This window comes from Nerophis lumbriciformis, linkage group LG34 (genome assembly GCF_033978685.3).
Source record: "Nerophis lumbriciformis linkage group LG34, RoL_Nlum_v2.1, whole genome shotgun sequence".
Taxonomy (NCBI): domain Eukaryota; kingdom Metazoa; phylum Chordata; class Actinopteri; order Syngnathiformes; family Syngnathidae; genus Nerophis; species Nerophis lumbriciformis.
Genome location: NC_084581.2, coordinates 22,789,415 through 22,812,127, shown reverse-complemented (window position 1 = coordinate 22,812,127; position 22,713 = coordinate 22,789,415). Strand labels below are relative to the sequence as shown.

The 22,713-nt window shown below is 41.7% G+C and overlaps 1 protein-coding gene across 1 annotated transcript in view; it reads left to right on the top strand.

Moving 5' to 3' along the window:
• LOC133576551 (steroid hormone receptor ERR2-like) overlaps positions 1 to 22,713 on the top strand; it is a 415,815-nt gene that overhangs the window by 350,870 nt on the left and 42,232 nt on the right. Inside the window, exons 8-9 of the mRNA XM_061929856.1 lie at positions 4,412 to 4,522; positions 6,065 to 6,226. Coding sequence (XP_061785840.1) covers positions 4,412 to 4,522; positions 6,065 to 6,226 — 273 coding nt within the window. The remainder of the gene's footprint in view (positions 1 to 4,411; positions 4,523 to 6,064; positions 6,227 to 22,713) is intronic.

The following is a 22,713-nucleotide window of genomic DNA, read 5'->3' as shown; positions in this document are numbered from 1 at the left end:
ACACATACAGTATGTATATCCATCCATCCATTTTCTACCGCTTGTCCCTCTCGCCACCTTATCACAGGGCCAACACAGATAGACAGACAACATTCACACACTAGGGCCAATTTAGTGTTGCCAATCAACCTATCCCCAGGTGCATGTCTTTGGAGGTGGGAGGAAGCCGGAGTACCGGCAGGGAACCAACGCAGTCATGGAGAGAACATGCAAACTCAACATAGAAAGACCCTGAGCCCGAGGATCGAACCCAGGACCTTCTTATTGTGAGGCACACGCACTAACCCCTGTGCTATTCTGCTGACATATATATATATATATATATATATATTAGTCAAGGTTTATATGGTTTTATCCATTATACAGTGCTCAATAGAGCTGCATGATGAATATCAAACAAACCATTGACTCACACAACAAAAAGATTCTGAGCACACACAGACAAGCAACCGCTAACGACTCTAACCCCACAGATAGCTGCAATTGCAGACAAAGGCTTACCTGCCCACTCATCGGAAACTGTTTAAAAACATCACTTGTTTACCATGCCAGCGTCATCCTCAAGGACAAATCAAACACAGAGACATACATTGGACTCACAGAAAGCACTTTTAAAACCCACTATAACAATCAGACATCATCATTCCGTAGGCCCCAACTCAAGAACTCTACAGAGCTGAGCAAATACGTATGGACTCTTAAAGACAATAAAATTGATCACGCCATTAAATGGCGAATTGTCGCATCTAGCTCACCATACAACAGTGCAGCTAAAAGATGTAACCTGTGCCTGAAATTAAAAATTTTTATTATATACCACACCAGCATCCATCCATCCATCCATTTTCTACCGCTTATTCCCTTTGGGGTCGCGGGGGGCGCTGGAGCCTATCTCAGCTACAATCGGGCAGAAGGCGGGGTACACCCTGGACAAGTCGCCACCTCATCGCAGGGCCAACACAGATAGACAGACAACATTCACACTCACATTCACACACTAGGGCCAATTTAGTGTTGCCAATCAACCTATCCCCAGGTGCATGTCTTTGGAGGTGGGAGGAAGCCGGAGTTCCCGGAGGGAACCCACGCAGTCACGGGGAGAACATGCAAACTCCACACAGAAAGATCCCGAGCCTGGGATTGAACCCAAGACTACTCAGGACCTTCGTATTGTGAGGCAGATGCACTAACCCCTCTTCCACCGTGCTGCCTACCACACCAGCATGTCCACTTTAATGCAACGAACAGGTCTCATCATGCCGGCACAGAAGCAAGGCGCTACTGTGCAACAATGGCCACACCCCCATGTAATGTACCCTATATATATGTAACAACCATAGACACTTCAATAAAATCCCCTGAAGAGCAGGGTGTGGAGGTTGCTTCCTAGCAGTTCCACTGTAGACGCGGCACAAGAGCCAAGCGTGCAGTTTTTTAACAAAGTTTTTAATGTACATAGGTTTTTTTCAAAATCTTTCTCCCGCAGAACGTGACTTTTCAGTCACGTCCGAATCCTCTCTCTTCTCCTGCTTCCGGCCGCTTACTGTTAAAGATAACAGATGATTAGATTAACACATACCACCTGTGGAATTTAATCCCCTGCCAGCTGTGTCTCGCCATCAGCACTGCCACGCCCCCGTCTGATGGTGCTCTGTCCTCAGCACCATGGACAACCAGCTCCTGCAGGCAGCGCTGGCCACACCTCCCCCCACACAAGGAAACCTGTGAAACAGGCTTGTAGGGATGAAATAGCCTCTGGGTTTTTCCTGACCTAAAGTATATATATTTATGTATATATTTTACGTATATACATGCATGTGAGGCAGATTGTGGACGCTGGCAGGCTGTATCCAGCCGTAGTTTGGGGACCCCTGGTCTAGTAAGAGGGCGGATCGATCCATAAATTGGTGGTGTTGACACCAAGGGTAGTATCTGTATATGATCAGTACTCGAGTGATTAGATCAATTCATGGGTGGTCGGTATTGGCATCGATTGATACATATCTGATCGGACAGGTGCACATCTTGAATTGACCTCTGTCTGATGACATTGTGGACTCCTTTAAAGTATGTAATGTAGGGTCACCATGGCAACAACATACACGCTGGCCTCCTTACTCCAAGCCAGCATGTACAGTTTCTACATACTGTAGCTTTAAACCAGAAAAAACAGGAAACAAGTAACGCCATCTACTTGGGTTTTTCCACTGCCTCACTAATGAATTAAGTCCACACATGTTGAAAGAACAAGAAGTCTATTTGCAAGCCTTATTGATTACTTTAAGATGTACAAATGTAGCGGCGTGTTAGGAAAAGAGGTGACAGGGGGCTTGCTGGATTTAGCTTCAATCTGCCAGGCATTAAAATGATCTCGCTGTGTTTGCTGGGAAGAAAGAGCTCCCCCGCGGGCGCGCCGGGTAATTAGGTTAGTTGATAGTCGGTGTCAGGAAATTGAAAAGACCGTCCTAATCGGATTCTTTTGTTTCCTGGGGAATCGAAGGAATTTATACGAGTCGTGGGGGAACATGTCGCTTGACTCAATTCCTCTTGACCGTCTTTAAGTCTGTTTGCTCAACGTCCAACTTTTAATACCAGAGAACGTCGGGTGCATCTGATGTGGTCGGCCTCCTAAGAGACGTGCTCGCCTTTGTATACTAACTACATATAAGCTAGACAAGCTTTATACCATGAATTGATTACGTGGACCCCGACTTAAACAAGTTGAAAAACTTATTCGGGTGTTACCATTTAGTGGTCAATTGTACGGAATATGTACTTCACTGTGCAATCTACTAATAAAAGTTTCAATCAATCAATCAATCAAAGCTCTTTTTCAGGTCAGGCTGCAATTTTGCAATGAGGAAACATTTTTTTTGTTGCTTCGATTCATCATTTAATGAGTGTAACTAATAACCATGCTTGCCAACCTTGAGACCTCCGATTTCGGGAGGTGGGGGGTGGGAGGGGGTCATGGTTGGGGGTCATGGTTGGGGGCGGGGGCGTGGTTGGGGGCGTGGTTAAGAGGGTAGGAGTATATTTACAGCTAGAATTCACCAAGTCAAGTATTTCATATATATATATATATATATATATATATATATATATATATATATATATATATATATATATATAATAAATACTTGACTTTCAGTGAATTCTAGCTGTAAATATACTCCTACCCTCTTAACCACGCCCCCAACCATGCCCCCGCCCCCAACCATTTATTTTATTTATATATATATATATATATATATATATATATATATATATATATATATATATATATATATATATATAAAATAAATACTTGAATTTCAGTGTTCATTTATTTACACATATACACACACATAACACTCATCTACTCTTTGTTGAGTTAAGGGTTCAACTCAGTGACGTGCCTCAACTGGCTGCTGACTCACCGCAAGTCTCTTCTCAGTATTTGAACGGCAAATGTGAAAATTCAGCGATTTTGAATAAAAAATAATCTAAAACTGGTGAAGTTAAATGGAAAATAACTTTATAGTATAATCACTGGATACATATAACAATTTAATTTTTTTTTTTTCTTTTTAAATTGTTTTTCTTTCCATGATGGCACGTGAGGCCCCGCCTCACCTGCCTCCCCTGACTGCACGTCACTGTGTAAATCCCACTTTCTTTATTTTTATGTACATTTTGGGTGTACCATTCAGTAAAAAAACTAAAATTCCAGTCCGTTTTTTTGAGGTGGTCTGTCATAGCATTTTTAGAACTCTATCGGACATTGTGACTTTTGGTATTAGTGTTCCTGAAAAAAAGGGACCCAAACACACATACTGTACAGCTGGTTTTTACAGCTCAATGTGTTACGGTAGCGTGGCATTGTGATGCCGTAGGTCGTCTTTTCAAGATGCAGAGGGATGTCAGGAAGCGGCTTGCAGGTGAGAATAAATGATTTATTCTGATTGCAGAACAAAATGCTGCGCGGTGCACCACGGCACGGAAAACCAGAGGGTAGCAAAGATGCTAATATCAAAAATGTAAACTATGAGCGAAACTAGGAGCGTAACTTGTTGCGTAGGAGCAAACAAAACCAACAGACCGAATGAGGCCAGCGCGTAAACTAAATAGCCCTCTGATTAGTGCCCGGGCAACAGGTGCGCGTCCGGGACACTAACCAGAGACAGGTGACTATAATCTGCCGTCATGGCAACAGAAACAAACTCAAGAGGTGCTGAAAACACAAGTGACTTGAAAACAAAAACAAAAATATGATCCGTGCAGCGGATCATAACACAATGTGTATATATCGTTTATACACACAAACACCTTGGCCCCCCAGACACATTTTTTTTCTCTTAAGGCTGCCCCCGAGTCTGCTGTACAGTAATTACATGTTGATTAATTTATTGGTGTATTTCATATTTTGCAGGCGTCCGTCTGGACCGAGTGAGAGGGGGACGCCAGAAGTACAAACGGAGGATGGATGCAGAGAATGGCGCCTACCTCGGTCTCAACATCCCGCCCCCAGCCAAAAAGCCTTGTGAGTTATTTGACTGTATTCACTCAGTAGTACAGTACAGTACAGTACAGTACAGTACAACAGCCCCCATACAAATCATTGTGAAATTTGACTCTATTCATCCATCCATCCATCCATTTTCTACCGCTTGTCCCTTTTGACTCTATTCAGAGTATTAATATTGTAATGTATTTTACTGTATACCGTATTTTCCGCACTATAAGGCGCACCGGATTATTAGCCGCACCTTCTATGAATTACATATTTCATAATTTTGTCCACCAATAAGCCGCCCCGGACTATAAGCCGCGCCTACGCTGCGCTAAAGTGAATGTCAAAAAAACGCTGCGCTAAAGTGAATGTCAAAAAAACAGTCAGATAGTTCAGTCAAACTTTAATAATATATTGAAAACCAGCGTTCTAACAACTCTGTCCCAAAATGTACGCAAATGTGCAATCACAAACATAGTAAAATTCAAAATGGTGTAGAGCAATAGTAACATAATGTTGCTCGAACGTTAATGTCACAACACACAAAATAAACATAGCGCTCACCTTCTGAAGTTATTCTTCATTCGTAAATCCTTCGAATTCTTCGTCTTCGGTGTCCGAATTGAAAAGTTGCGCAAGCGTGGTATCCAAAATGGCCGGTTCCGTCTCGTCGAAGTCATCGGGAGTCAGTGTCGCTGTTGTTCTGTGAATCCTGCCTTCCGGAAAGCTCGGACCACAGTTGTGACCGAAATATCTGCCCAGGCATTTACGATCCACTGGCAAATGTTGGCGTATGTCGTCCGGCGCTGTCTGCCCGTCTTAGTGAAGGTGTGTTCGCCTTCGGAGCTGTGTGAAAAAAGCCACCCGGCCTCTTCGCGTAAACTTCCCTTAACCACTCGCTCATCTTTTCTTCATCCATCCATCCCTTCGAGTTAGCTTTTATGATGACGCCGGCTGGAAAGGTCTCTTTTGGCAAGGTCTTCCTTTTGAATATCACCATGGGTGGAAGTTAGCATGGCAAGCTAGAACCACAGTGAAGGATGACTTCTCATTCCCTGTGGTGCGAATATTCACCGTACGTGCTCCCGTTCCACAGTGCGGTTCACAGGAATATCAGTTGCTGTGAAATACGGTAGTAATCCGTGTGCGAATGGAGAGATTGCGTCTTTTTATGAACCGGATCCTTTTCGCTTAGTAGGAGCCATTTTGTGGTCTTTACAGATGTAAACAGGAAATGAAACGTACGGTGATATCCGCGCGTTTTTTCTTCTTCTTCCGGGGGCGGGCGGTAGCTTACAGTAGAAGAAGAAGCGCTTCCTGTTCTATGGGGGCGGGTGCTTACCTTGGCGGTTGCTTGCGTAGAAGAAGAAGCGCTTCCTGTTCTACCGGGAAAAAAGATGGCGGCTGTTTACCGAAGTTGCGAGATCGAAACTTTATGAAAATGAATCGTAATAAAGCGCACCGGGTTATAAGGCGCACTGTTAGCTTTTGAGAAAATTTGTGGTTTTTAGGTGCGCCTTATAGTGCGGAAAATACGGTAGTCATTCATTTCTTTGTGTCTCCTGTACTCAGTGACCAAGATCGTGTCCCATCTGTTGGTGGTGGAGCCCGAGAAGATCTACGCCATGCCCGACCCCACCATGCCCGACGGCGACATCAAGGCCTTGACCACGCTGTGTGACTTGGCCGACCGCGAGCTGGTGGTCATCATCGGCTGGGCCAAACATATTCCAGGTGAGTGACGGGAAACGCGGCCTTGGGATCCTCCATCATCATCATCATCATCATCATCATCATCATCCATGCACTTGACACACAATGTAGGCCTAATTTACAGCTTTGGCCTCATGTTCCTTACACACTGCCTGTCAAAGCCAGCTTTTTTTCACCTTTTTAAGAATGAGTGTTTATATAATGCTGTGTTTTAAAGCAATTGTTGCTGTCCGACTAACATTGCACACGTCCAGCTCGTCGTTGAGCATTATCTGATTGCAGGATGCTGCGTTGCTGTAGGAAAGTGCGCACAGTTGCAGCAAAATCCATTTTTCTGCATGCTGTGTGAAAGGCACAATGTGGATAAATCCTGATTACAACGATTTGCAGTATGTCTGTGTAAAAGAGGTGAAACATAACAAGTTTTTAGCACTCCCATCTCTTCCTGTCCACTTTGTTGGGTTCTTTATAAAAGGCACAGGCGGATTAATGCCAGATCTACCCCAATCTTTAATGTGTCAATTTTGCGGGATCTGTTTAAAAGAAGCAAAACATATCGCGTTCTTAACACTAGGCCCCCTTCCCTCTCTTTCTATCACCGTGGTGCTTTATGAAGTATCTTGCTTTGTTAGGTTCTGTACAAAAGGCACAGGCGGATAAATGCAAGATTTAAATTTACTACATCTCTCATGTACCAGTTTTGCAACATTTCTGTGTGAAAAAGGCTAAATGCATTTACTTTATATATTTTTTACCACTATCCTCCTTTCTTTCTCTTTCTATGTGGCATATTCTCGTTTGTTAGGTCCTGTATAAAAGGCACAGGTGGATAAATGCAATATCTAAATTTACTAGGTCTCTAATGCACCAGTTTTGCAACATTTCTGTGTGAAAAAGGCAAAATACAGTTACTTTATGTATTTGTTACCACTATACCCCTTTCTTTCTCTTTCTATGTGGCATATTCTGCTTTGTTAGGTTCTGTACAAAAGGCACAGGTGGATAAATGCAATATCAAAAATTACTACATCTCTAATGCACCAGTTTTGCAACATTTCTGTGTGAAAAAGGCTAAATACAGTTACTTTATGTATGTTTTACCACTATCCCCTTTTCTTTCTCTTTCTATGTGGCATATTATGCTTTGTTAGGTTATGTACAAAAGGCACAGGCGGATAAATGCAAGATCTACATTTACTACATCTCTAATGCACCAGTGTTGCAACATTTCTGTGTGAAAATGGCTAAATACAGTTACTTTATATATTTCAAACCACTATCTTCCTTTCTTTCTCTTTCTATATGGCATATTCTCCTTTGTTAGGTTTTGTACAAAAGGCAGAGGTGAATAAATGCAAAATCTAAATTTACTACATCTCTAATGCACCAGTTTTGCAACATACTGTATCTGTGCGAAAACGGCTAAATACAGTTACTTTATATATATTTTTACCACTATCCCCCTTTCTTTCTCTTTCTATGTGGCATATTCTGCTTTGTTAGGTTCTGTATAAAAGGCACAGGCGGATAAATGCGAGATCTAAATTTACTACATCTCTAATGCACCAGTTTTGCAACATACTGTATCCGTGCGAAAACGGCTAAATACAGTTACTTTATATATATTTTTACCACTATCCCCCTTTCTTTCTCTTTCTGTGTGGCATATTCTGCTTTGTTAGGTTCTGTATAAAAGGCAGAGGCGGATAAATACAATATCTAAATTTACTACATCTCTAATGCACCAGTTTTACAACATTTTTGTGTGAAAAAGGCTAAATACAGTTACTTTATATATTTTTTACCACTATCCCCCTTTCTTTCTCTTTCTATGCGGCTTATGGTTCTGTATAAAAGGCACAGGCGAATAAATGTTGGATCTACTGTGCCAGTGCCCCTAATGCACCCCTTTTGTGGAATTTCTGCTTGAAAGAGGCTGAACATAGCAAGTTTTTAGCGCTCCTTTTACTTCTTATCCCTGTGTTTCTTTGTTAAAAAGAGCCACTTTGTTGGGTGCTGTGTAAAAGGCACACAGGGATAAATATCCCATCTACTTTTAGTATATCACCAGTGCACCAAAGAAGCTCAACATGGCAAGTTCCTAATGTTTGCCCTCCTCGATTCTCTTCCTGTCACTGAGTCACTGTGTGAAAAGCACAAGTGGATAAATGCCGGTTAATCATCACTTTATGAACACTTTATAAGGGTGGCTTGATTGAAGCAAGCTAGCGTTTTTTTTAATGAGCAGAGATGACCGAGTGTGAGGATTGCACACAGGATAATTATCATCTGTTCCTCATCTGCACCTCAGGGGAAAAACTAGTCCCCGTATTCAAAAATCTAATCAATACGAGGCAGCTGAAACCTTTTGATTTGGCCGAGAGGGGGCGGGAGAGGCGAGGGCTTGGCTCCGCCCCCATGTCAATGTATTCCATTTCAATCCCAGACTTAAAGCAAGCAATCCTCTTTCTTACTTTAAGAGACTACACGGAGCCCGCGGTTAAATTGATTTATTCGGGGAGTACGGTGTTGGAGGGGCGGTGGGAGCGATGCTGCCGGGTTTGTACATGTTGACAAATTCTTTAAATAAGACTCTGCTATGCAAATGTTCATCAGTTGAAACAGATGCTTGAGATTTTTTTTTTTTTTTTTTTTTGGTGAACACATGTAGGACTCCGAGCAGATGCTGCTCATTGATCCAATCAATTACAGCCAATCAGCTCATTAGGTGGGGGGGCTTTCGGGTGGACCTTTGTTTCGTCCGCCTTTTTTATTTCTATGTATTTCTAATAGGACAAGCTAATAGTCATGATGACATTTTACAACCTGCAGATAAACACACGGGTCACATTTTATCCTCAAAAGAAAGAATGGGAATATAAATAATCTGTTCCAGAGTTAAACAGTTGCCCTTTTAAGGGCGCCGCCCTCAACTGGTTCCGGTCGTACCTAACCGACAGGAGTTTTTGTGTAAAAGTAGACAGTTTTATGTCGTCCACAGCTCCTTTACCACATGGGGTCCCCCAGGGCTCAATCCTTGCCCCAATTTTATTTGCGCTTTACCTTCTCCCCCTTGGTTCTATTTTTAGGAAGTACAGTATTGCATTTCATTTTTATGCCGATGATTGCCAGATTTATTTTCCCATGGCACAAAATAACACGGTTCAAAGTCTTATTGACTGCCTGCACGACATCAAAGTCTGGCTTTCAGCTAACTTCCTGAGCCTAAATGAAGACAAAACAGAAGTTATGTTGTTCGGTCCAAGTCGCTCTCCCTCCCCCAACGTTGACCTCGGCACTCTGACCCCGTATCTCAGCGACTCTGTCACAAACCTGGGGGTAAAGTTTGACTCAGATTTTAAATTCGAAAAACAAATCAGCAGCGTCGTTCAAAAAAGCTTTTATCAATTACGGCAAATAGCGAAAGTGAAACCGCTTCTATCAAGACATGATCTTGAGAAATTAATCCACGCTTTTATCTCGACTCGTCTTGATTACTGTAATGCCCTGTATGTTGGCATTAGCCAGGCCTCCCTCGCCCGCCTGCAGCTCGTGCAGAACTCTGCTGCTCGTCTGCTAACACAGACCCGCAGACGTGAGCACATCACCCCTATTTTAGCGTCCCTTCACTGGCTCCCTGTGCGTTACCGAATACATTTTAAACTCCTTTTATTTGTTTTTAAATGTCTAAACAACCTCGCGCCAACCTATCTCTCCGACCTCCTTCAGCCTTACTGCCCCACCCGATCCTTAAGATCAGCCGATCAGCTGCTGTTGACGGTCCCTGACACAAGGCTGAAGCTTAGAGGTGACAGAGCTTTCGCCGTTGCTGCTCCCAAGCTCTGGAATGACCTACCCCTGAGTGTTAGACAAGCCTCCTCTCTTCCTGTTTTTAAATCTCTCTTAAAAACATACTTTTATTCCATGGCTTTTAACACTGAGTGATATCCATCCTGCAATGGCGCCCCATAATACACCTGCTGTGATCCTGATTTTATGTTTTTATGTTTTTATTAATTCTATTTTAATTATTTATTTTTTATCATGTTCTGTTTGTGTTGTGTTGTGTTTGCTCGGTACTCGTTTTATCTTTTAACCTGCTCATTGTACAGCACTTTGGCTACCCCTGTGGTAAATTTTAAATGTGCTTTATAAATAAAGTTGATTTGATTTGATGATTTTATCTTTGAGTAACACATTAACATCCAAATGTAAAAAAATAAGATGATTACTTTTAATTAGAGATGTCCGATAATATCGGCCTGCCGATATTATCGGACGATAAATGCTTTAAAATGTAATATCGGAAATTATCGGTATCGGTTTCAACCTCCCGATTTCCAAGGGAGACTCACGAATTTCAGTGCCCCTCCCGAAAATCTCCCGGGGCAACTATTCTCCCGAATTTTCTCCCGATTTCCACCCGGACACTGCCTTTAGCGTCCGCTTTTCCACCATACAAACAGTGTGCCGGCCCAGTCACATAATATATGCGGCTTTTACACACACATAAGTGAATGCAAGGCATACTTGATCAACAGCCATACAGGTCACACTGAGGGTGGCCGTATAAACAACTTTAACACTGTCACAAATATGCGCCACACTGTGAACCCTCACCAAACAAGAATGACAAACACATTTCGGGAGAACATCCGCACCGTAACACAACAGAACAAATACCCAGAACCCCTTGTAGCACTAACTTCTCCTGGACGCTACAATATACACCCCCCACTACCACCAAACCCCGCCCCGCCCCACCCCCCATCTCCCGTATTCGGAGGTCTCAAGGTTGGCAAGTATGCTCTAGTATACTCTGGACTGAAGCTGTGAGCCTTCATTGTTTTTGTAGCTGTTGTTTTGAGGCATGTTTAAAAAAAATACAAAATAATGCACTTTGTGAAAGTCAAAGTATAGCATTTCCCATAGTGGGGAGAGCATGTCCCAAATTTCAAGCTGCTGTTTTGAGGCATGTTAAAAAAAAAATAATGCACTTTGTGACTTCAATAATAAATATGGCAGTGCCATTTTGGCATTTTTTTTCCATAACTGGATTTGAAGTTGTTCTCTTATTTTGGAGAATCTTGTTTTTGATTGATTGATTGAAACTTGTGTTAGTAGATTGCACAATATAGTACATATTCCGTATAATTGACCACTAAATGGTAACACCCCAATAAGTTGTTCAACTTGTTTAAGTCGGGGTACACGTTAATCAATTCATGGTAAAGTTGCATTGTTTAATGCATCCAGCGGACCATCACAACAAAATTAGACATAATAATGTGTTAATTCCGCGACTATATATATCGGTATCGGTTGATATCGGAATCGGTAATTAAGAGTTGGACAATATCGGATATCGGCAAAAAAGCCATTATCGGACATCTCTACTTTTGATATTGACAATTTTAATTGGCTTCTGGCAAATGACAAAGGCTTGTTTTGCATCAAAATACATCTAATTTTAAGTGTAAATATATATATATATATATATATATATATATATATATATATATATATATATATATATATATATATATATAAATTGGCCCTAGTGTGTGGATGTGAGTGTGAATGTTGTCTGTTTATCTGTGTTGGCCCTGCGATGAGGTGGCGACTTGTCCAGGGTGTACCCCGCCTTCCGCCCGATTGTAGCTGAGATAGGCTCCAGCGCCCCCCGCGACCCCAAAGGGAATAAGCGGTAAAAAATGGATGGATGGATATATATATATATATATATATATATATATATATATATATATATATATATGTATGTGTGGGAAAAAAAAATCACAAGACTATTTCATCTCTACAGGCCTGTTTCATGAGGGGGGTACCCTCAATCGTCAGGAGATTTTAATGGGAGCATTCGCATACGAAGTTTTGACGGAGCAGAAACGTGTGAACTCGTTGGGAGTTTCCTCCTCTCCCAGCTCGCTAGCCTCAATCTGAACCTTGGTATTTACCGTGATGACGGACTGGCAGTGTGTCGCGCCTCGCCAAGGAGCAGCGAGAATACCAAGAAGCACATATGCCAAATTTTCAAAGAGAACGGCCTACGGATCACGATTGAAGCCAACAAGCAAACCGTCAACTTTCTTGACGTCACTTTCAACCTGAGAAATAACAGCTACCAACCATTCACGAAACCCAACACAACACTCCAATACGTGCACCATGACAGCAACCATCCACCCACCACCACGAAAAGAATACCTACCGGAATCAATAAAAGGCTATCGATGCTGTCATCTAGCAAAGCTGAATTTGACCAAGCAACCCCCCCGTACCAAAAAGCCCTTGATGAAAGCGGATACAATTTCACCCTCACCTATGAACCCACGCCAGGAAACCAGCCAAAAAAGAACAGAAAACGAAACGGCATCATCTGGTACAACCCCCCATACAGCAAAAACGTCTCAACGAACAGTGGACACAAATTCCTCAACCTGATTGACAAACACTTTCCCAAAGACAACAACCTAAGAAAAGTATTCAACAAGAACAACATTAAATTGAGCTACAGCTGCATGAACAATATACGACAAATCATCTCAAACCACAACAAAACAATTGCAAATGAGCCGTCGACCCCCAGTCAGAACGACTCCAAAACCAACAAAGCATGTAACTGTCGAAAGAAACCTGATTGCCCCCTCAACGGGGGATGCTTACAAACATCAGTTGTCTACCAATCTAAGGTAATACGCAAGGACATTAACACATCCGACACATATGTAGGATTAACCGAGGGTGAATTCAAAACCAGATGGAACAACCACAAGGCTTCTTTCAGGAACAAAAACCTGCGAAATACCACAGAACTCAGCAAACACATTTGGGACCTCAAAGACAATAATGTTGAATATTCAATAACATGGCAAATTCTTGCATCCAGCACACCTTACAATAGTGGTAATAAAAGATGCAACCTATGCTTGAAAGAGAAACTGTTTATTATCTACCGTCCAGACCTGTCATCCCTCAACAAGCGCAGCGAAATTGTAACAACATGCCGCCATAGACGGAAACACCTCCTAGGTAACACATGAACCAATCACCACGCCCCTAGGCCAGCCTGTACCCACCCACTCTGTGCCCTATATAAACCATGGTATGCAAATGCTCCCATTAAAATCTCCTGACGATTGAGGGTACCCCCCTCATGAAACAGGCCTGTAGAGATGAAATAGTCTTGTGATTTTTTTTCCCACACATACATATATTGCGCTCTACTACGGTATCGAGCACTATTTTTTGGATAACCTTATTAAGACATATATATATATATATATATATATATATATATATATATATATATATATATATATATATATATATATGTATACATACACATGAAAATGTTCATGCTGACAAATTATTTAAATAAGACTCTGTAATGCGAATGTTCATCAGTTGAAACAAATGCTTCAAAATTGTGTTTTTTTTGTAAAAATATGTAGGACTCCGAGCAGATGCGGCTCATTGATCCAATCAATTACAGCCAATCAGCTCATTAGTTGGGGGGGCTTTCGGGTGGACCTTTGAGTTTTGCAGTGATCACTTCATTAAAGGTTTGTTTTATATACTTTTAACGTTTAATATTTCCCAATTAAGTGTATATATATATACAAGGGAAGCGGCAAAAAGTAGCATGCTACATCAAAGCTCTATGTATATATATATATATATATATATACTACAGGCCGAAATTTGGACTCACTTTCTCCTCATTCAATGGGTTTTCTTTATTTTCTAGACTATTTACATTGCAGATTGTCACCCTTTGCTCCGATTACTGCTTTGCACACTCTTGGCATTCTCTCGATGAGCTTTTAAGCACACCTGTGAACTGAAAACCATTTCAGGTGACTACCTCTACTCTAGTTTGAGAAAACTAAAATATAAAACATGTTTTCAGTTATTTCACCTTTTTTTTTGTTAAGTACATAAATCCACATGTGTTCATTCATAGTTTTGATGTGACAATCCACAATGTAAATAGTCATGAAAATAAAGTAAACACATTGAATGAGGAGAAGGTGTGTCCAAACTCTTGGCCTGTACTGTATATATACAGGTAAAAGCCAGTAAATTAGAATATTTTGAAAAACTTGATTTATTTCAGTAATTGCATTCAAAAGGTGTAACTTGTACATTATATTTATTCATTGCACACAGACTGATGCATTCAAATGTTTATTTCATTTAATTTTGATGATTTGAAGTGGCAACAAATGAAAATCCAAAATTCCGTGTGTCACAAAATTAGAATATTACTTAAGGCTAATACAAAAAAGGGATTTTTAGAAATGTTGGCCAACTGAAAAGTATGAAAATGAAAAATATGAGCATGTACAATACTCAATACTTGGTTGGAGCTCCTTTTGCCTCAATTACTGCGTTAATGCGGCGTGGCATGGAGTCGATGAGTTTCTGGCACTGCTCAGGTGTTATGAGAGCCCAGGTTGCTCTGATAGTGGCCTTCAACTCTTCTGCGTTTTTGGGTCTGGCATTCTGCATCTTCCTTTTCACAATACCCCACAGATTTTCTATGGGGCTAAGGTCAGGGGAGTTGGCGGGCCAATTTAGAACAGAAATACCATGGTCCGTAAACCAGGCACGGGTAGATTTTGCGCTGTGTGCAGGCGCCAAGTCCTGTTGGAACTTGAAATCTCCATCTCCATAGAGCAGGTCAGCAGCAGGAAGCATGAAGTGCTCTAAAACTTGCTGGTAGAAGGCTGCGTTGACCCTGGATCTCAGGAAACAGAGTGGACCGACACCAGCAGATGACATGGCACCCCAAACCATCACCCAACCATGCAAATTTTGCATTTCCTTTGGAAATCGAGGTCCCAGAGTCTGGAGGAAGACAGGAGAGGCACAGGATCCACGTTGCCTGAAGTCTAGTGTAAAGTTTCCACCATCAGTGATGGTTTGGGGTGCCATGTCATCTGCTGGTGTCGGTCCACTCTGTTTCCTGAGATCCAGGGTCAACGCAGCCGCCTACCAGCAAGTTTTAGAGCACTTCATGCTTCCTGCTGCTGACCTGCTCTATGGAGATGGAGATTTCAAGTTCCAACAGGACTTGGCGCCTGCACACAGCGCAAAATCTACCCGTGCCTGGTTTACGGACCATGGTATTTCTCTTCTAAATTGGCCCGCCAACTCCCCTGACCTTAGCCCCATAGAAAATCTGTGGGGTATTGTGAAAAGGAAGATGCAGAATGCCAGACCCAAAAACGCAGAAGAGTTGAAGGCCACTATCAGAGCAACCTGGGCTCTCATAACACCTGAGCAGTGCCAGAAACTCATCGACTCCATGCCACGCCGCATTAACGCAGTAATTGAGGCAAAAGGAGCTCCAACCAAGTATTGAGTATTGTACATGCTCATATTTTTCATTTTCATACTTTTCAGTTGGCCAACATTTCTAAAAATCCCTTTTTTGTATTAGCCTTGAGTAATATTCTAATTTTGTGACACACGGAATTTTGGATTTTCATTTGTTGCCACTTCAAATCATCAAAATTAAATGAAATAAACATTTGAATGCATCAGTCTGTGTGCAATGAATAAATATAATGTACAAGTTACACCTTTTGAATGCAATTACTGAAATAAATCAAGTTTTTCAAAATATTCTAATTCACTGGCTTTTACCTGTACATTATATTGCCAAAAGTATTTGGCCACCCATCCAAACGATCAGAATCGGGTGTCCTAATCACTTGGCCCGACCACAGGTGTATAAAATCAAGCACTTAGGCATGGAGACTGTTTCTCCAAACATTTGTGAAAGAATGGGCCGCTCTCAGGAGCTCAGTGATTTCCAGCGTGGAACTGTCATAGGATGCCACCTGTGCAACAAATCCAGTCGTGAAATGTCCTCGCTCCTAAATATTCCAAAGTCAACTGTCGGCTTTATTATAAGAAAAGTGAAGAGTTTGGGAACAACAGCAACTCAGCCACCAAGTGGTATGCCACGTAAACTGACAGAGAGGGGTCAGCGCATAGTGCAAATACTTTCTGCATAGCCAGTTGCTACAGAGCTCCAAACTTCATGTGACCTTTCGAATTAGCCCACGTACAGTTTCCATGGCCGAGCAGCTGCATCTAAGCCATACATCACCGAGTCCAATGCAAAGAGTCGGATACAGTGGTGTAAACCACATCACCACTGGACTCTAGAGCAGTGGAGACGCCTTCACTGGAGTGATGAATCACACTTTTCCATCTGGCAATCTGATGGACAAGTCTGGGTTTGGAGGTTGCCAGGAGAACGCTACATTTCGGACTGCATTGTGCCGAGTGTGAAATTTGGTGGAGGAGGAATTATGATGTGGAGTTGTTTTTTAGGAGTTGGGTTTGGCCCCTTAGTTCCAGTGAAAGGAACTTTGAATGCTCCAGGATATCAAAACATGTTGGACAATTCCATGCTCCCACCCTTGTGGGAACAGTTTGGAGTGGGCCCCTTCTTCCTCCAACATGACTGTGTACCAGTGCACACAGCAAGGCCCATAAAGACATGGATGACATAGTCTGGTGTGGATGAACTTGACTGGCCTGCACAGAGTCCTGACCTGAACCCGATAGAACACCTTTGGGATGAACGGAGACTGAGAGCGTGGCCTTCTCGACCAACATCAGTGTGTGACCTCACCAATGCGCTTTTGGAAGAATGGTTGAAAATTCCTATAAACACATTCCGCAACCTTGTGGACAGCCTTCCCAGAAGAGTTGAAGCTGTAATAGTTGCAAAAGGTGGACCGACATCATATTGAACCCTATGAGTTAGGTTGGGATGGCACTTCAAGTTCATATGTGAGTCAAGGCAGGTGGCCAAATACTTTTGGCAATATAGTGTACGTTAGTTATATATATTCTATGTGGAAAAAAATAACGTCATTAAAAAATATTTTAAATGACACCAAAACACCTTTGCGATGAGGTGGCGACTTATCCAGGGTGTACCCCGCCTTCCACCCAAAAATATATGCTAGATTTGTTGCCAATTGTTTTTAATAAAGAAAGAGTGACTAAAAGGATTAGAGAAATCTGTAAAATAAAAAATAAATAAAAATTCTCAACAAAGTACATTGTACAATAAGCAGCAACAATTTAAAAATAGAAAAAAACTATATTAAGTCAGAAAAATGTATATGCTAATACTACCGGTATATTAAAACAGATTTGTTTTAAATGTATATTTCCATCTCTTTTTAAAGAATGCATGTATCATAGCAAATTTTATCCTGCACTACCATGAGCTTATGTAACGAAATTTTGTTCTTATCTGTGCTGTAAAGTTCAAATTTGAATGACAATAAAAAGGAAGTCTAAGTCTAAATAATGTGACGACGTCATATCGACCACACCCCCTAACCACGGCCCCACCGCCACAGGTATTTTGGCAATTTATGGGAAACCCTGACAATGTCCTGAAAAATGTTGTACATTACGATCATGCTTTGTCAGAGATGTTTTGTTATGTTATTCTGTGATATTTGCAGCTAAAATACATCAGTTGTTCTGGCTGGCTGAAATATTGTGTACATTGTTTTATTACATGTTCTGGTGGAGTCCTCAATTACAGAATGATCAGCAACCTTAATATTACATTTTATTAATTAATAGAGAAGGTTAAAACAATGTCATGCAGCAATATGAAGCCCCCCCCAACCCCCCCAGAAAATTATCTGTCTAGAGTACACTTATTAATGATGAAAAATTACACCTATTTGCGATTAATCACGATTCATTTTGATCGTTGATGGCCCTAATATATATATACTGTATATATTCTTTTTATATACAGTACAGGCCAAAAGTTTGGACACACCTTCTCATTCAATCCGTTATCTTTATTTTCATGACTATTTACATTGTAGATTGTCACTGAAGGCATCAAAACTACGAATGAACACATGTAGAGTTATGTACTTAACAAAAAAAGGTGAAATAACTGAAAACATGTTTTATATTCTAGTTTTTCAAAATAGCCACCTTTTACTCTGGTTACTGTTTTGCACACTCTTGGCATTCTCTCGATGAGCTTCAAGAAATGGTGTTCACTTCACAGGTGTCATAGTTTTGATGCCTTCAGTGACAATCTACAATGTAAATAGTCATGGAAATAAAGAAAACGCATTGAATGAGAAGGTGTGTCCAAACTTTTGGCCTATACTGTATGTATATATATATATATATATATATATATATATATATATACACATACATACTAGAGATGCGCGGATAGGCAAATATTTCATCCGCAACCGCATCAGAAAGTCGTCAACCATCCGCAATCCACCCGATCTAACATTTGATCAGAACTGCATCCGCCCGCCATCCGCCCGGTATATCTAATATAGACGATGCAAGGCATTAGTGAGGCACCTGCCAACTACTCCGGTTTTCCCGTAATTCGTACGGTTTTCATCAACCTATTCCGGGTTACGGGTGCAGTGATAAAAAATACGTTTTTTCTTTAATTTAAAAAAAAAGGGTGAAAACTACGCGAATTGCACCTTGTGCAGACAAGATCAAACACTTATTGGCAACATCCCACAGGTGAACAGGCTAATTGGGAACAGGTGGGTGCCATGATTGGGTATAAAAGCAGCTTCCATGAAATGTTCAGTCATTCACAAACAAGGATGGGGCGAGGGTCACCACTTTGTCAACAAATGCGTGAGCAAATTGTCCAACAGTTTAAGAACAACATTTCTCAATGAGCTATTGTAAGGAATTTAGGGATTTCACCTTCGACAGTCTGTAATATCATCAAAAGGTTCAGAGAACCTGGAGAAATCACTGCATGTAAGCGGCAATGCCCGTGACCTTGGATCCCTCTGGCGGTACTGCATCAAAAAGCGACATCAGTGTGTAAAGGATATCACCACATGGGCTCAGGAACACTTCAGAAAACCAGTGTCAGTAACTACAGGTCGTCGCTGCATCTGTAAGTGCAAGTTAAAACTCTACTATGCAAAGCGAAAGCCATTTATCAACAACACCCAGAAACGCCGCCAGCTTCGCTGGGCCCGAGCTCATCATTTGAACATTAAGTATCTTGTCTTTGCAGTCTATTCAATTGAATATAAATTGAAAAGGATTTGCAAATCATTTTACTCTGTTTTTATTTACGAATTACACAACGGGCCAACTTCACTGGTTTTGGGTTTTGTACGATTTCAGGGGTAAAAACATTGCCAAATAAAAAGCAAACAGTTCTTTGATGCGAGCTGAACCAGAGTGGTTGTATGATGTTCTGTAAAGTCTAATGATATGTTGACCTCACACGTGTTTTATTTTACTATCTCAGAGGTGTAAAGATTTATTTAATTTGCTGAGATTTTGCACATGTTGACTTTATGCCTGTGAGACATTGACATGTACAAAACCCCAAACCAGTCAAGTTGGCACATTCTGTAAATGGTCAATAAAAACACAATACAATGATTTGCAAATCCTTTTCAACTTATATTCAATTGAATAGACTGCAAAGCATACTTGCCAACCTTGAGACCTCCGAATTCCGGAGATTGGGGGGGATTTTAGGTGGGCGGGGTCGGGGTTAAGGGGGGAGGAGTATATTTATAGCTAGAATTCACTGAAATTCAAGTATTTCTTATATAATGTATATATACATACATTAATAAAATAAATACTTGACTTTCAGTGAATTCTAGCTATATATATATATATACATGTATATATATGTATTATATTATATTTATATACATACATATAAATAAGATAAATACTTGAATTTCAGTGTTCATTCATTTACACATATACACACATAGCACTCTACTCATTGTTGTATTTGAAAGTGCAATGCTTTGCAGCCAGTAGCACAGCCTTTGAAGGAGCATAGGTATGGGCAGTGTAATATTCTGGGTTGGAGTCAATAACCAGGCGAGGTGATGAAGTTACGTCTCTTTACTTCATACTTCAGAACCGACTCCCACACTTGCCGTCAGGGTGCACAATACAACGTAAACCGTTGGCCAACCAAAAAGTAACCACAGAACACTATACCCAACATTCACCAGGAGATGGCAACAAACAACTTCGATCACTCTATTACAGGCAGCATCTCCATCCATCCATCCATTTTCTACCGCTTATTCCCTTCGGGGTCGCGGGGGGCGCTGGAGCCTATCTCAGCTACAATCGGGCGGAAGGCGGGGTACACCCTGGACAAGTCGCCACCTCATCGCAGGGCACAGGCAGCATCTGTGAAATTTCATTTGCAGGAAAGGAGTGAGTTTAGGGTTAAATTGTTCATCCTCCTTCTATTCTCTGTCACTCGTCGTCGCCATGACTATGTCTTCTTCGTTCTTCTGCTTCATCTCCTTCTTGTTGTGTGTGCAGTTGTGCACTCGCCAAAAGCGTAGATGTTATAACTTGACTGGGCCGGCACGTTGTTTGTATGAAGGAAAAGCAGACGTGACGACAGGCTGTCCTCACTCAGGTCCACACGGGCCTGGAGGGGGCGTGCCTTAAGTCCGGCTGGAAATCGGGAGAAATTCGGGAGATTTACGGGAGAGGCACTGAAATTCGGGAGTCTCCTGGAAAATTCGGGAGGGTTGGCAAGTATGCTGCAAAGACAAGATACTTAATGTTCGAACTGAGAAACTTTTTTTTTTTTTTGGAAAATAATCATTTACTTAGAATTTAATGCCAGCAACACATTGCAAAAAAGTTGGCACAGGGGTATTTTTACCACTGTGTTACATGGCCTTTCCTTTTAACAACACTCAGTAAACGTTTGGGAACTGAGGAGATCAATTTTTGAAGCTTTTCAGGTGGAATTCTTTCCCATTCTTGCTTGATGTACAGCTTAAGTTGTTCAACAGTCCGGGGTCTCCGTTGTGATATTTTAGGCTTCATAATGCGCTACACATTTTCTATGGGAGACATGTTGTTCTTAAACTGTTTGACAATTTGCTCACGCATTTGTTCACAAAGTGGTGACACTCGCCCCATCCTTGTTTGTGAATGACTGAGCATTTCATGGAAGCTGCTTTTATACCCAATCATGGCACCCACCTGTTCCCAATTAGCCTGTTCACCTGTGGGATGTTCCAAATAAGTGTTTGATGAGCATTCCTCCACTTTATCAGTCTTTTTTGACACTTGTGCCAGCTTTTTTGAAACACATTGCAGGCATCAAATTCCAAATGAGCTACCGTATTTTCCGCACTATAAGGCGCACCGGATTATTAGCCGCACCTTCAATGAATTACATATTTCATAACTTTGTCCACCAATAAGCCGCCCCGGATTATAAGCCGCGCCTACGCTGCGCTAAAGGGAATGTCAAAAAAACAGTCAGATAGTTCAGTCAAACTTTAATAATATATTGAAAACCAGCGTTCTAACAACTCTGTCCCAAAATGTACGCAAATGTGCAATCACAAACATAGTAAAATTCAAAATGGTGTAGAGCAATAGTAACATAATGTTGCTCGAACGTTAATGTCACAACACACAAAATAAACATAGCGCTCACCTTCTGAAGTTATTCTTCATTCGTAAATCCTTCGAATTCTTCGTCTTCGGTGTCCGAATTGAAAAGTTGCGCAAGCGTGGGATCCAAAATGGCCGGTTCCGTCTCGTCGAAGTCATCGGAGTCAGTGTCGCTGTTGTTGTCCAGTAGTTCTGTGAATCCTGCCTTCCGGAAAGCTCGGACCACAGTTGTGACCGAAATATCTGCCCAGGCATTTACGATCCACTGGCAAATGTTGGCGTATGTCGTCCGGCGCTGTTTGCCCGTCTTAGTGAAGGTGTGTTCGCCTTCGGTCATCCATTGTTCCCACGCCGTTCGCAGTCGTGATTTGAATGCCCTGTTGACACCAATATCCAGCGGTTGGAGTTCTTTGGTTAATCCACCCGGAATGACGGCGAGTGTTGTATTTGTGTGCTTCACTTGTTTTTTGACACCATCTGTGATGTGGGCGCGCATAGAGTCGTATATCAACATGGACGGAGCTGCGTGAAAAAAGCCACCCGGCCTCTTCGCGTAAACTTCCCTTAACCACTCGCTCATCTTTTCTTCATCCATCCATCCCTTCGAGTTAGCTTTTATGATGACGCCGGCTGGAAAGGTCTCTTTTGGCAAGGTCTTCCTTTTGAATATCACCATGGGTGGAAGTTAGCATGGCAAGCTAGAACCACAGTGAAGGATGACTTCTCATTCCCTGTGGTGCGAATATTCACCGTACGTGCTCCCGTTCCACAGTGCGGTTCACAGGAATATCAGTTGCTGTGAAATACGGTAGTAATCCGTGTGCGGATGGAGAGATTGCGTCTTTTTATGAACCGGATCCTTGTCGCTTAGTAGGAGCCATTTTGTGGTCTTTACAGATGTAAACAGGAAATGAAACGTACGGTGATATCCGCGTGTTTTTTCTTCTTCTTCCGGGGGCGGGTGGTTGCTTACAGTAGAAGAAGAAGCGCTTCCTGTTCTATGGGGGCGGGTGCTTTCCTTG